Here is a 14,522-nt window from a genome sequence, read left to right as displayed (position 1 = left end):
TAGTCCATCACCTCACATGTGAGCCTAATCACCCCTTTTGTCCTCCCCCCTTCCCCTATGGTAACCACCAATCCAATCTCCATTGCTATGTGAGTGTTTCTTGTTTTTATCTTTCTAAAAGCTCTTTTTCACTCCCCATCTCCCACATTTTGCTTTTGAAATCATATCCAATCTCTTGTTTTGTGTGTCTATTCATTACGCTCTTATCATTCAAATAGACAATTTTAGTACTTTTGTCTTTTAACCTTCATATTATCTTCACAGGTGGTTGATCTGCTACCTTTACCATATTTTTAGCTTTACCAGTGATTTGGTTTTTTTTATAATTTTTTATTCCTATTTGTGGTCATCACTTTCCCACTTAAATAAGTCCCTTCAGCATTTCTTGTAGACCTGGCTTCTTGGTGATAAACTCCTTTAATTTTTGCCTGTCTAGGAGGCCCTTTCTCTCTCCTTCCATTCTGAATGACAACCTTGATGGATAGAGTATTCTTGGCTGTAGGTTTTTTCCTTTTAGCACTTTAAATACGTCATGCCATTCTCTTCTCACCTGTAGGGTTTTGGCTGAGAAGTCCACTGATAGATAGCCTTATGGGCTTTGCTTTCTATGTGACTTGTTGCCTTTCTCTTGCTGCTTTTAGGATTCTCTCTTTAATTTTGGACATTTTAATTATAATGTGTCTTGGTGTGGGCCTCTTGCGGCTTCTCTTGTTTGGAGCTCTCTGTGCTTCTTGTACTTGGATGTCTATTTCCTTCCTTAGGTTAGGAAAATTTTCAGCCATTATTTCTTCAAATAAATTTTCTGCCCCTTTGTCTCTCTCTTCTCCTTCTGGGACACCTATAATATGAATGTTAGTGTGCTTGATATTGTCCCCGCATTCCCTTAGACTGTTCTTACTCTGTCTTTTTTCTTTTTTCTGTTCACCTTGGGTGATTTCCTCTAATCTTTTGTCTAGCTCAATGACCTGTTCTGTAGCCTCTATTCTGCTATTGAGTCCCTCTAGTGAATTTTTCATTTTCAGTATTGTATTCTTCATTTCTGATTGGTTCTTTTTTATATTTTCCAATTCTTTGTTGATGAGCTCACTGTGTTCATCCAGTCTCCTCCCAATATCTGTGAGCATCCTTACGAGTTTTTGTTTGAACTCTTTGTTGGGTAGGTTGCTTATTTCTCTTTCATTGAGTCCTTTTTCTGGGGTTTTGTCCTGTTCACTTTCTTAGAATGTATTCCCTTGTCTCCTCATTATGCCTCTTTCACTATGCTTATATCCATGTATTAGGTGAGTCAGCTATGTCTCCTGATCTTGGAGAAGTGGCCTTATTTAAGAGATACCTTTTGAGGCCCAGCAGTGTGCTTCCCTCTCATCACCAGTCCAAATGACCCAGGAGTGACGCCTTTGTGGGCTACTTGTGTCCTGCTATGGCAGGGTTGCTCCCACTGCAGGTACGCAGGGAGTCTAGTCTTTCATTCCCTGGCCAGCTGTTTGTAAATCTGGTTTTGGCGAGCCTCAGCACCGTTGGCTACAAGGTCTAACAACACACTCCTGTTGCAGTTTTCCTCTTAATTGGGTGCTGGTTGCTAGGCTCAGGGGTTTACAGTTGCGAGAGGCCTCATGCCTACAAGGTTGTTGTCAGTTCTCTTAGGAGGCAGCTGAGTGGGGCTGGCTCTAAGCATGGGAGCGCTCACTTGTTTCAGGTTTTAGAAGGTGGGGCTGATCCTTTTTATGGCTATTTGTGAAGCACAGGTCTTCTGCCACTGATAAGCCTCACCCCCAACACACACCATCAACACAGTCCTGGTCCATGCACACTTCCCAATCCCCTGGAGCATACCCTGACTCCCCACTGCAGAGGTCCCCACCTCTCCACCAATGCCCCACAAGTTCACCTGGTCCTCTGCTTCTCTTGAAGGTGGCTTTTTTTTTCTCTCCAGAAGGAATTTCTGCATCTTCTGCCTTAGGACTGTCCCTTGTTGTGAGGGTTCTTTTTATCCAGTTTTCAATTTTCTATCCAGGGTAGTTTTTCCAAAAATAGTTGTAACCTGGTTGTGTTCGTGGGAGGAGATGAGCTCAGAGTCTGCTTACGCCACCATCTTGAAGAGATCTCCCCTCTATGTAGTTTTTGATATTGGGTGCAAACCACTAAATTGATTTCACTTCTCACAATTTGGATTATACTGCCTTCAAAGCTTTGCGATAGGGCACAATGACCTCTTAAATACTAAGAAATGAAGGGAGATGTGTTCTCAGGGGCAAAAGAAATACACAATAGTTTTGGTGAGAGGCTTCCAACATAACCACCCAACTTAAAGCTCATTTCCCCTTGCCTCTTTCCGTTATTTTCAGTAGACTGACCTAACTTTAAGTATTAATCAGAAAAGAATGATCACAAATGCTGGCCACTCCCCTAAAAAAGGTTAAAGTAACAAGTTCTCAGACTCAAAAAAGACACAGCAGATAAAGTGATCTCTTAAAAAATGCAAGTATACCAGTTCAAAGAAGAGATTAAAAGATGGAAAATAAGTTTGGCAGAACTTAAATGAAGATTTGAAAAAACTGAAGAAATGAAAGCCTTATCAGAAAAAAAAATACGGGGCTGGCCCAGTGGTGCAGCGGTTAAGTGCGCACGTTCTGCTTCAGCAGCCCGGGCTTCACCAGTTCAAATCCTGGATGCGGACATGGCGCTGCTTGGCACACCATGCCATGGTAGGCGTCCCACATATAAAGTAGAACAAGATGGGCACAGATATTAGCTCAGGGCCAGTCTTCCTTAGCAAAAAGAGGAGGATTGGCAGCAGTTAGCTCAGGGCTAATCTTGCTCAAAAAAGAAAACAAAATATAAACTAAACAAAAGGCATAGAGAGAACAGGCTGGAAGAAATAAAAAACGGAAAATAATAAAAGCCACAGAGATAATAAAATATGTGAAAACAAAGCCCTGCATATGCATAATTGACATTCCTGATGAAGAGAATTGAGCAAATCACACTAAAAATTTCAAATAAAAATTTCCTGAAGTAATAAAAAGCAATCTCTCAAGAAATATCCTGATGAATTTAAGAAATAAAGAATTATATGGGCATCCAAGCAGAGAAATAAAGTCATGTATAGTGAGGGAAAAGATCAAGATGGTCTCAGATCTTAGAGCAAACTTTATAAGGCAGTGAAGCAAAAGGCTCCAAAGTCTGAAGAAAATAAAGTTGCCAGGAATTATATACTCAGCCAAAGTTGTCTTTAAAATATAAAGGGAGGGCCAGCTCTGGTGGCCTAGTGGTTAAGTTGGGGACCCTCCACTTCAGCAGGTTTGGTTCCTGGGGCATGGACCTACATCACTCGTCAGTAGCCATGCTGTGGCAGCAGCTCACATACAAAAAGAGGAAGATTGGCAACAGATGTTAGTTCATGGTGAATCTTCCTCAGCAAAAAATAAACAGAACAAACATTCTCAAATATGCAAGAGCTTAAAAGTATACAATCACTTGGGAAAAAACTGTCTCATAACAAAATTCATCTGACAAGAAATGAATCAAACTAAGGACTTAGAGAAAAGGAAGCAGTAAAAAGAGTGGTAGTAAACATTTTAGGAACTTTAAATAAAAATAATGGGAAATAATTATAGGATTAAAATTAAATATTTGAAAATTGTCTATATAGGAATAATACAACCAGGAAGTAGAGGAACTCTGAGGTGAGATGGTTTCATTTTTCATAAGAGGAGTCATATACTGTCTCTAATTAAAACATACATGAAAAAATGTCTTCATACATGCATAGACAAAAATGTCTTCAGCCTCTTCAATGTTTTCTCTAATTGTCCTCTATTTTAGGAGGAATCTTTTAGAACCAGATTCTCTTAAAGAAAAAAATGTTTAAGTTGAGCATTTCTTCACTTTCACATTATTTTCCTTCTGTTAAATCCAAATAAAATTATTCTGATATATTTACTAAATATAGCATATGAGCCTACTTTTGTAAAACCTTGTGTATTTAAGAGAAATGGTTGGAATGAATGAAGTTTACCAGCTACTAATAGTATTTGTTTCTGGTTGATGGACTTTTGAGTGATTTTTTTAAATACTTTATTCTTTTATTTAATGCTCCTTTTCTTTTTTAATAAACACAATTAAATTATCCTTTATAAGGAAAATTGAGTTGTTTTGGAGTTTAAACCTTTTTAATAAGCTTACCAGCACACTGTATATATTGTTTGTTGGGAGTGCAAATTGTTAACCACTTTTCTGGAGGGCTATTTCGCAGTACATAGCAGAAACCTTAGAATTTTTATCCTTTTTAAAAACCTAATAATCCCATTTATAGGAATTCACCATAATAGAATAATTAAATATACACAAATATAGCTTTACCCCATCTTCATTTTACATATATTTTTTATATATGAGAAAAACTGGAAACAACAAAAATGTCCATCTGTAGGGGACTGAACAAATAAATTATTTAGTACATCATTAATATTTGTATTTTTGAATAATCTTTAATGGCAAGGAAAAATATTAATTTCTCCATGTCATTAAACATTACACAAAACATTTCAAAACAATATGATCTTAATGTGTATGTTCTCTATGCTTAAGATTGATCATTTTTTTGCACTTTTCAATTGCTCTACAATGAATTTCAATTCATAATCAAAACCTTTTTAAGTTTACAACTTATTTGAAAAGTTTACAAACTTATAAAACTGAGCTACTACTGTATAATTACAAAGTAAGAGTAGTCTATTTTTCAACTTGGAGCACCAGCTATTGAACACTGGCAACTGCTGAAGGAGGGATACGTGAGATGCCGAAAATTACTACATATAACACTGCCATATAAGTAAAAGCTAGGTTACTGTGGTGTTTTGCTCCATAAATACCTTTGCCAGGTGATAAACTGCCTTTCCTTAGGAAGGAAGGCTGAGCTGGAGGCAGTCTCTTGTTGCAGATTTTCCTCTTTTTTTTTTTTTTTTTTAGGAAGACTGGCCCTGAGCTAACATCTCTGCCCCTCTTCCTCTATTTGATATGTGGGAAGCCTGCCATAGCATGGCTTGATAAGCAGTGCTAGGTCGCACCTGGGATCCAAACCGGCAAACCCCAGGCCACTGAAGCAGAGCACGCAAACTTAACCACTACACTACCAGGCCAGCCCCCAGATTTTCTTTTTAATGAAAATTTCAAATATATACAAAAGTGTAAGAGTAAAATGAACACCCTGTACCCCTCATCACCTGTTCTCCAAGATCTGAAAGGAGATGAAATACTTGAACACTAAATCTTGAATTCTCCAAGTCATATTTTAACACAAAAGCATATGTTAAGCCAGGTATCTTAACAAAACAAATGAGCTAACTCCACCACTTAGTAGGAATCTGAGGGATGCTGAAGCTTTAATATGAAAAACTAACAGCAAATACACCTGATTTTAACATTTAATAAATACCTTTTCAGGGCTGTAAACATGGCAGGAAAGCCCTCAATCTCCTGCAATAGATTTCAAGCATCTTCCATGTTGGAAAATACGGCAAAAGCCCAGGTAGTCTCCTATTTAAGTAATGCATATCTGAGGAAGCAGAACAAAGATAATACACTGTCCTTAAAATACACTTGTATTTACTTATTCTGAGTTCTAAGTAAATCTATAGCATCATTTAGCCTAAAACCTCTGGCAAATCTCTTTAATTGAGGAGTTTAGACAAAAATGACCTCAACAGAATGTACAGTACCAAAAGTGCTAAAAAATCTACCACCAACACAGCTTTGAATTCCAACTATAACTACCGACACAAGCGTTATTGGTAAACACCACCCTGGTAAGTGCTTTACAGGTAGTAAGTAGTACAGGACTCAGAATGGATGGCCTGGCACATACTAGTTCCTTAGTAAATAAGAATTATCTTCCCTCCACTCTGCCAGTATCCATGTTTAAAAACTCTCTTTCAAATGATCTGTTTCAATTCTATTTCCACATGTAAGTGTGCTGCCTTTGGAATTCATTTTATCGTTTTGCACCCCAGTTTTCTCAATGAGAAAACGGACATAGCATCTGCTTCTATCAACTTCATGTGAGTGTTGTGAAGAGCCAATAAAATAAAGGACATTACAAGATCCTTAGATCTCTAAAACTAAGTCTGTGATTTAGAATATTATATTCACTGAGAGTAAACCAAGTCTCTGAATTGTTACATTTTATTTCCATCATCTAAACAACCAGATGAATTAACCAAATTTGACTCTTATCAAAAAGATTTATTAACTTAAAATAGAATTACTTCAAATACAGACAAAAGCAACTTTCTGTTCAAGTTGAATATTTTCAATATACAAGAATGTAGAAGAAAAAATTCTGAATCTTCATGTTGTAGTCTTATTTTATTATTTTTTTTTTACCTTTTAAAAAGTTTTTGGCACTACAAGGTTCTGTAAAGAATAGAAGTGACAAATTTAAAACACATGAAAGTCTTTCCTAATTCTTAAGAACAATATATATAAAGTCTGAAGAAACCAAAGTATGAATACAGCTAATAGAAAATAAAGAATGTAATTTTTTAAATTCTCTCTTTATACAAGTCATCAAGATTAAACAAAACATAAAATTCCCTTAAAAATAGGGTAATAAAATAGATGAAATTTGTATCACTCAATTAGGTGATACTAGTAAAAACTATAGTTCATATTTATATACAAATAATACAGTCTTTAAAAACAGTCTTAGGATTTAAATAAGCTATCTAAACGTGTTAAAATTTTAAATCAGGACCTGATTTGTTTTGCTTTCCAATAAATGTCACTTTTTCTGCTGAATGTAACTGACATTGAGGTACGGATACCCTTGAGACAGGAGGATTGGCTGGGTGCTGTGCATCGGTAGACCAGCTGAAAGAAAATGGACTCGCATTACTCCGACACGTTTCCTCTTGGTGGGTGGGGACAACGCTCTCTACACCGACGGGTGGCACATCTGTCTGTTGGACACAACACAGACAGGAAACTGAAAGGCTTGTGCCTATTTACCTGATAACCCCTTAGAATTAACCTGTAGCTAGTTCTCTTTTTTTCTATTTATGTAGTAAAGAGGAGACCAAGCATATCAAAACATTTGGGGGGAGGGGAAGGGAAGGGAAAAGCGGGTAAAGAGAGGAGACAAATGAGAGATGTGGAGGGGAGGAATCAAGGGGAACAAACCCACCAGGGAGGAATCTCAGACTCTTCCCACCTAAAATGGCTTATATGAGCAATAACAACTACCATCAGCCCTAGTTCTTTGCTCACAAGAAGAAACCAGCCATAACCAGGTTCTGCCACTTTATAATACAGGGATGACCCAGAAGTGCATGGATAGTTTAGGAAAGCTTAAATGTATTAAGCCTGAGACTCATACATACCTCAGGCTTCCCCTTAAAATTATTTCATTTAGTCAACATTTCCTGAGTGCCTTTCTTTAATTTCTGGAACTCCTAGTTTAAGTATAACAACTCAGACTCCAGTTTTTTGAACCCCTAGGTTAACCAAGAACTGAAGGCCACACTCAGACATTCCCAATTAGAACTGAGATATCCTTGAGGCAAGTAAGCTAGATAAAATGCTGCAAGTTCCTTAGAATTCTCCTTAGTTCATTTCTTAGATATTCATTACTTAGATCAAAGCCATTATTGGTACATCAGCACCAACAGAATATAACGAATCCCTAATGTCACTCCAGTCTTAATTTTACTAAACGAATTTGACTATGTCACTACCTGACTCAAAAAGTTCTTTAGATCCCTACTGCTTACTAAACTGAGTATGGTGTCAGCCTACCTCCTCTAGTCTCATCACCTACACATCTTGCCCTAATTTACTTCCTCCTCTAGTCCTATTATTTTCTCTTTTCTTTTTCCCTCATTATGCCAAGCAAAACTCAGTGACTTTGCAAATATTCCCTTAGCTAAGAATACTCCTTCCCTCTAATCTCTAGAAAATCTCTGGGAAAAAAAATCTTGTATCTCTTTCAAGATCTATTTCAAATGTCAAAAGATTTGATCCCTGTTGTCCATATCCTGCTGTCTCTACTAGAGCAACATTAACTGACTCCTCTATGCTCCTATTTTTGTCTATTTTACATGCTTGGCTCTCCTAATAAAATATGCATTAAGTGTAGTGGTTTTATTTAACTCTTGCTTAATCAATAAGCACCTAGCATAGTTGACACTCTGCATGCTCTCTCAGTAAGTGTGTACTAAATGCACGAATTTTCAACCTCAGATCCTGGCCTTTACAAAAGTTCCTTGTCCCAGAACAAAACCCACCCAGCCTGTTAACAAATTTGTAAGCAATGGTACCTTGAGTATAGAAAGGTTTGTTGGGCTGAAATCTGGCATTTCCCTGATGCATGAAGTTTTGATGCAAACCATAAGGCCACGAAGCTGGGACAAGAGGGAAATGGGGACGTGGTGCATGTTCCCAAGGAATTGGAGGATTCAGTCCTGGAAAGCCTGGCTCTGCATTTCAACAAGAAAAGAAAAACATATTTTAAAACATCGGTTTGTTCATTCAAATATTCCTGCATTCCACAAAGATTTATTGAGTACCTCCCACTGGCCAAGAGCTATGTTACATCAGAGGATACCAAAATTTTTTATTTATTGATTTTTTTCTTAGGTTTTATTTTTCCTTTTTCTCCCACAGCCCCCCGGTACATCATTGTATGTTTTTAGTTGTGGGTCCTTCTAGTTGTGGCATGTGGGATGCCACCTCAGCATGGCTTGATGAGCGGAGCCATGTCCGCCCCCAGGATCTGAACCAGCGAAACCCCAGGCCGCCAAAGCACAGTGTGCAAACTCAACCACTCAGCCATGGCACTGGCCCCCACAAAAAAATTTTTTAAAGAATCAAACACTGTAACCGTGCTCAAATTATTTATAAAGAAGACATACACAATGATGTGGTGATTACTATAACAGATCAGTTGAAGGTGTTCTAAAGAGGATGCTCACCCAGTTGTTCAAGAATAGAAAAGGTTTTCCTAACATAATAGGGTAAGAGGGCATTTTAGACAGAAGGAATAGCATGTACAAAAGCCAGGGGGCAGGAAAGTACAGCAAATTTGGGAAGCTGCAAAACAACTGGCAATTAGAAACAAGAGTGAAGGGAGGAAGTGGTAAGAGAAAAGGCTGGACAGGTAGGTAGGATCTATATTTCAAAGAACCTTAGTGCATCATTAAGGAGCATACATTTTACCCTAAAGACAATGCCAACTATTCTAGAATCAATTATATCTTGGCGTAGAAGGAGATCTTATTAGAAGCTGAGGTATTGTGGTGTAATGGTTGAGAACTTTGGCTGTGGAGCAAAACAAGTCTAAGTTCAAATCCCAGTTCCAAAAATTACCAGGGTTCAATTATGAACCTCAGGTTGTTGTAAGGATTAAATTAGATAACAAAAATAAAACGGCTTGCAGGGGCTGGCCCCATGGCCGAGTGGTTAAGTTCACACGCTCTGCTTCGGTGGCCCAGGGTTTCGCCAGTTCAGATCCTGGACGCGGACTCGGCACCGCTCATCAGGCCATGCTGAGGCGGCATCCCACATAGCACAAACAGAGGCACTCACAACTATAATATACAACTATGTACTGGAGGGCTTTGAGGAGAAGAATGAAGAAAAAAAAGATTGGCAACAGATGCTAGCTCATGTGCCAATCTTTAAGGAATTAAAAAAAAAAAAGTGGCTTACAAGTTCTGGCAAATAAGTCTAAACTCAAAAAAAATGAGTCCTATTATTTCTATGCAAACCATCCCCACCAACCTACTTTCCTTTAAGATGTGCCTTTAAGTACATCTTTCAAAGTGCACTATCCCTTGAATCTTCTAGATCATTTTTGTTGTATTTTCTCATTCAGGGTCACAATGTGGCAGGAAATAATTTGAAAAACACTGCCCTTATTAACTAAATTTCCTAGCAGGAATTCAAATTAGGAGGTACAGGATAGGAAGGAGGAGGGAGCAAGAAAACTAAAATCCAAGGGGCTAGCCCAGTGGTGCAGGGGTTAAGTTCGCACATTTCGCTTCTCTGCGGCCCAGGCTTCGCCGGTTCGGAACCCGGGTGCAGACACAGCACCGCTTGGCAAGCCATGCTGTGGTAGGCGTCCCACATATAAAGTAGAGGAAGATGCGCACGGATGTTAGCTCAGGGCCAGTCTTCCTCAGCAAAAAGAGGAGGATTGGCAGCAGTTAGCTCAGGGCTAATCTTCCTCAAAAAAAAAAAAAAAAGAAAACTAAAATCCATACTAGCCGCATTCTTACAAGCTCAGTCTTCCAAGGAGTTAACCAGGAAAACAAAGCAGTTGGTTCACTGCAAGTTCATAAAGTCAAGTTACAACTAAGAGCTGAAGCTGCAGGGCTCACTGTTTACAAAAAGTAAACAAGACTAGGTATACATATTGAGGTCCTAACCAATTGAGAAATGATGTATTAACATAAAATGGTATTTTTTTAGAGTATATTCCAATCTCCCCTGGGCATTTTCCAAAACCAAATATTTTCATAATAGAAATAATATAACCTCATTGAAGATAATTTCAAAAACAGGAAAAAAAACTCATACAATCTCCTACGCTAATACAACTACTATTATTATTTTAATACATCCCAATCCAGTCCCTCCGTTTTTAACATAATAGTAACTTCAGCTGTAATATTAACTAAGACTTGTACACCCATCCAACGAATAATAAATATTTACTGAGCAATAGTTTATTACATAATAATAATGTATTATACAACTAACGTATCTACCATACATCAGGCACTATACTGGACACTAGGGAAACAATGACAGACAAGAAATAATTCATAGCCTCTAAAAGTTCAGTCTAATGGGTTATGCAGACAAGTAAACAGGAAATTTCAACACATTAAAACATGTTATGATATGGATATCAAGGAAACATGGAGGAACATCTAACACAATTGGAGGAATCAGCAAGAGTTAAAGGCTTCATGAAGAAAGTGATCTAATTTTAAAACGGAGGATGAGTGAGCCAAGTTTAAGAGCAAAGCAGAAGGAGGTGAGAGTGAGCAGGACAGGTAATGGAGAGGACATTCCAGGCAGAGGGAACAACTTAGGCAAGCAGTCAGGGGTATGGGGCAGTACGTTGTGTTTGTGGGATGCTACTTAGTATATCAAGGCTGAGACAGAGATCAACCAGAGGTGGGAGAGGGAGGACATAAACCTGGAAAAACTGAGCCAATATATCAAAGGTCAAGACACCAGCTCTATCTTCATGGTTATATAATTCAGTGACTATCATGGTGCATGGCATAGACATATACAATAAATATTTGTTGAAGGAGAGAAGCAGAGGCCACATTAGAATGGCCATGTACGCCATATATCCTTTGATCTTGGAAATCTAAATGAGTTACCACATTCTGGAATTTCTGCTCAGCAATATGCATTATCTGTATTTTTCCAAAAGAGGTCAGAAATACCTCCCCCATCATAGTGCTCTAAGGAATAGCATACTTCTGCTTAAAATAATCACTAAAATTCTTTTCAAAATTGATAAAGGGAAAGAATCAAACTTCCAGTCTACATTTCCTATACAAACTATATTTCAGGATAACCAAGTAGTTAATAAAGAAAAGTTCTTCTTTATAGAAGAATCACAAATAGTAAATAAAAAATCACCATTTTACAAACCCTAGTGAAATAATGGACATCAGCAATAATTATCAATGGCAGCTAAAACTATTACGTAAAAATTAATGAGGAACTTTATAATGGATAGAAAGGGTAGCATCATCTAACTCACTGATCAATCTTAAGTCATTAAAAGAGGAACAATCAGACAGTAAGTTCCCTCTGAAGCGAGAGAACAGGAAACATACAGGACCAACCAAGAAGTAAGATTCTTGCCAACAAGAAGAACCTGAATCTAATCTAGTCCCTGGACCTAACTACCAGTTTAGAGGAATTGCAGGGACAGAAGCATGTGTTAAACAATGCCACAAAGATATAATCAGCCAACACCAGAATCTTTCTTCAATAAGTAGATAATATCGGGGGAAAAAATAGTACAGGGGAACTACTACAAATTCAGAGATATAACAACCACATATAATATATGGGCTTTCTTTGAATCTTCATTCAAATAAATCAACACTAATTTTAGAGAAAAAGGAAAAAAAGAACAAGGACTGGGTATTAGATAATACTGGGTATCGTAACGGTAGTGTGATTTTTCTCAAGAGATACAAACCGAGTTTATAAACGGATCTGATCCAATGTCTGAGATTTGATTAAATACTCGAGTCAAATTTTTCTTCAAATGGGGTGAAGGGGTCAGATAAAAGAACAGCAAATACTGATAACTAACAGTTATCAAGATGCGCAATGGGGGGGTTCATTATACCTTACTCTCACCTTTTGTGTACATTTCAAAATTTCCATAACAGAGTTTTTAAAATAAAAATAATTATCACTAAAAAGCTGGATATAAAACTAAATTTATGGCACATGTCAACTATTTTTAAATATGCAAATATAAAAAAATGACTGGATGGTAATACACCAAAATACTACTTAGCAGTTATGTCTAGGAATTGAGAGTATGGATGATGTTCTTGTTCTTTTTCAAACGATATACAATGAAAATGTATTACTAAGATCTCAGAAAAAACTATTATTTCTTAATGTTACAAAGTACTACAAATATCTTTTTCTTTTTAAAGAACTGCTCCTTACTGGGAGATAGTAAGAGTCTAGCACAAAGAGGCACAGGTTTTGAAGAAGGAAATTAGTTTAAATCTTGGATCTACTATGATTAATTATGACAGCATGATAGTTAAATTACTTAACCCTTCAATTTCCTCAACTATAAAGTAAGTGCTAACAATGTCTACACTGAGCAGGATTGCAGTGAAAATTTAAATTAATAACAAAATAATAACTAACATATTTATATAACCTCATTTAATATTCACAACATCCCCATGAGTTAGATGCTATTAATACTCCTATTTTACAGATGAAACCAATGCACAAAGAGATTACGCAACTGCCCAATGCCACATTATAAATGACAGAGCCAGGTTTCAAATCCAGGCAGTCTGAATCCACAGACCATACCTTTGCTTTTATCTAATCCTATACTGCTCCTTCACAAATATTGCCTGCCATCCTTTTCCTCATATTTATTTCCCCAGGTTGAACCAATAATTCCAATCACCCATCCTTTCTACAGACAGATACAAAAGAAGAAAAGGAAATGTTACCCGAATTCCCCACTGTACCATTGTTCACCAGGGAATTTGGAGTCACAGTACGAGGCCAGTGTCCATCATGAGACGAGCTAGGGATCGCCACAGGTCTGGCAGCAGGTTGTGCAAAGATGATGCTGGGATCATTCAGACCAATATTGCTGGGGGCACTGCCTGGTGCAGAGTGGATCACTGGGCCATGGATAGGCCAGGATGGGGCAGGGATCTGGAGGGGATGCATTGGCAACAATCCCATATTGTGCATGGGAGAATACTGAGCTGGTGGAGACTGGGGAAAGTTATACATAGGCATCTGAACTTGATGGGGAGTCTGGGCTCCCTGCTGAGGGGGGCCAAGCTTAGGTTGGGATCCTGGCTGGGATGGAGGCTGGGTAATGGAAGCTGACTGAGAAGAGCTCTGTGGAAATGGCTGGGGCTGAGGAGAATAAGATGGTGAATCAGACTGCAGAGAAAAAAAAGATACATTTTAAAATTAGTTTACAAACACTTTAATTTTATAAAAGCAGAGATTATCAAAATGCAAAATTATGGAGTTATTCTATTACAACATTATAAACAGAACCCTGTGATGTGCATAATAACAAGTAATAATAGAACCTCATTTTACATAAAGGTAGAATTTTTCCCAAAGTTCTCAAACTCTCTCTCACATTGGTACTACCTCATAAGCCTTCCACTGTCTAAAGAAGAGAGAGCCTAGACATCATTCCCATTATGTAGAACCCACATCTCCAATTGTAACTAGAAACTTACATCCACACATCTCACAGTCACTTTCATTCAGTCCCTCAACAAGTATTTACTGAGAGTTAATTATATACTGAGCATTATTCTAGGTATTAAAAATACAATACTAACATATACACCCTCATAGAGCTTAAAGTTTATGGGGAAAAGGAGGAGAAGCAGATAAAGATTACATAAGCGATCACAATAAAGTACAATGATTACTATGATAAAGAATGTATAATGTACAGTGTACAGTCATGTACCACATAATGACACCTCAGTCAACAACGAACTACATATACAACAATGGTCCCATAAGATTAGTATTATATAGTCTAGGTGTGTAGTAGGCTATACCATCTAGGTTTGCATAAAGTACTGTAGGAGAGGAAACTTTCCTTTACCCTTCTAGGTTCTTCTAGCTGACCTAAGAATTAAATTGATATGAGACAGATTAACAGGAGAAAAACAAACAAAAGTTTGATAACACGTACACATGGGAGAAACCTAGGAAAACCAAATAACTCGCCAAAAATGGCC

At 37.6% G+C, this 14,522-nt stretch overlaps 1 protein-coding gene across 19 annotated transcripts in view; it reads right to left on the bottom strand.

Annotated features, from left to right (window-relative positions):
• TUT4 (terminal uridylyl transferase 4) overlaps positions 1–14,522 on the bottom strand; it is a 127,707-nt gene that overhangs the window by 5,010 nt on the left and 108,175 nt on the right. For 6 of the 19 annotated variants that reach the window (XM_070609628.1, XM_070609620.1, XM_070609623.1 and 3 more), the window contains 3 exons: positions 13,248–13,695; positions 8,316–8,474; positions 6,223–6,959 (listed from right to left, as the gene is read on the bottom strand). In XM_070609628.1, coding sequence (XP_070465729.1) covers positions 6,892–6,959; positions 8,316–8,474; positions 13,248–13,695 — 675 coding nt within the window. In that variant the 3' untranslated portion in view covers positions 6,223–6,891. Of the gene's footprint in view, positions 1–5,359; positions 5,558–6,222; positions 6,960–8,315; positions 8,475–13,247; positions 13,696–14,522 lie in introns of those variants that run through there. The other 13 variants (XM_070609614.1, XM_070609617.1, XM_070609613.1 and 10 more) reach the window with 5 other exon arrangements.

The sequence above is a fragment of the Equus przewalskii genome, chromosome 2, assembly GCF_037783145.1.
Source record: "Equus przewalskii isolate Varuska chromosome 2, EquPr2, whole genome shotgun sequence".
Classification (NCBI taxonomy): domain Eukaryota; kingdom Metazoa; phylum Chordata; class Mammalia; order Perissodactyla; family Equidae; genus Equus; species Equus przewalskii.
Note: the sequence above shows the minus strand (reverse complement) of the source record. Positions and strands in the feature narration are given on the sequence as shown.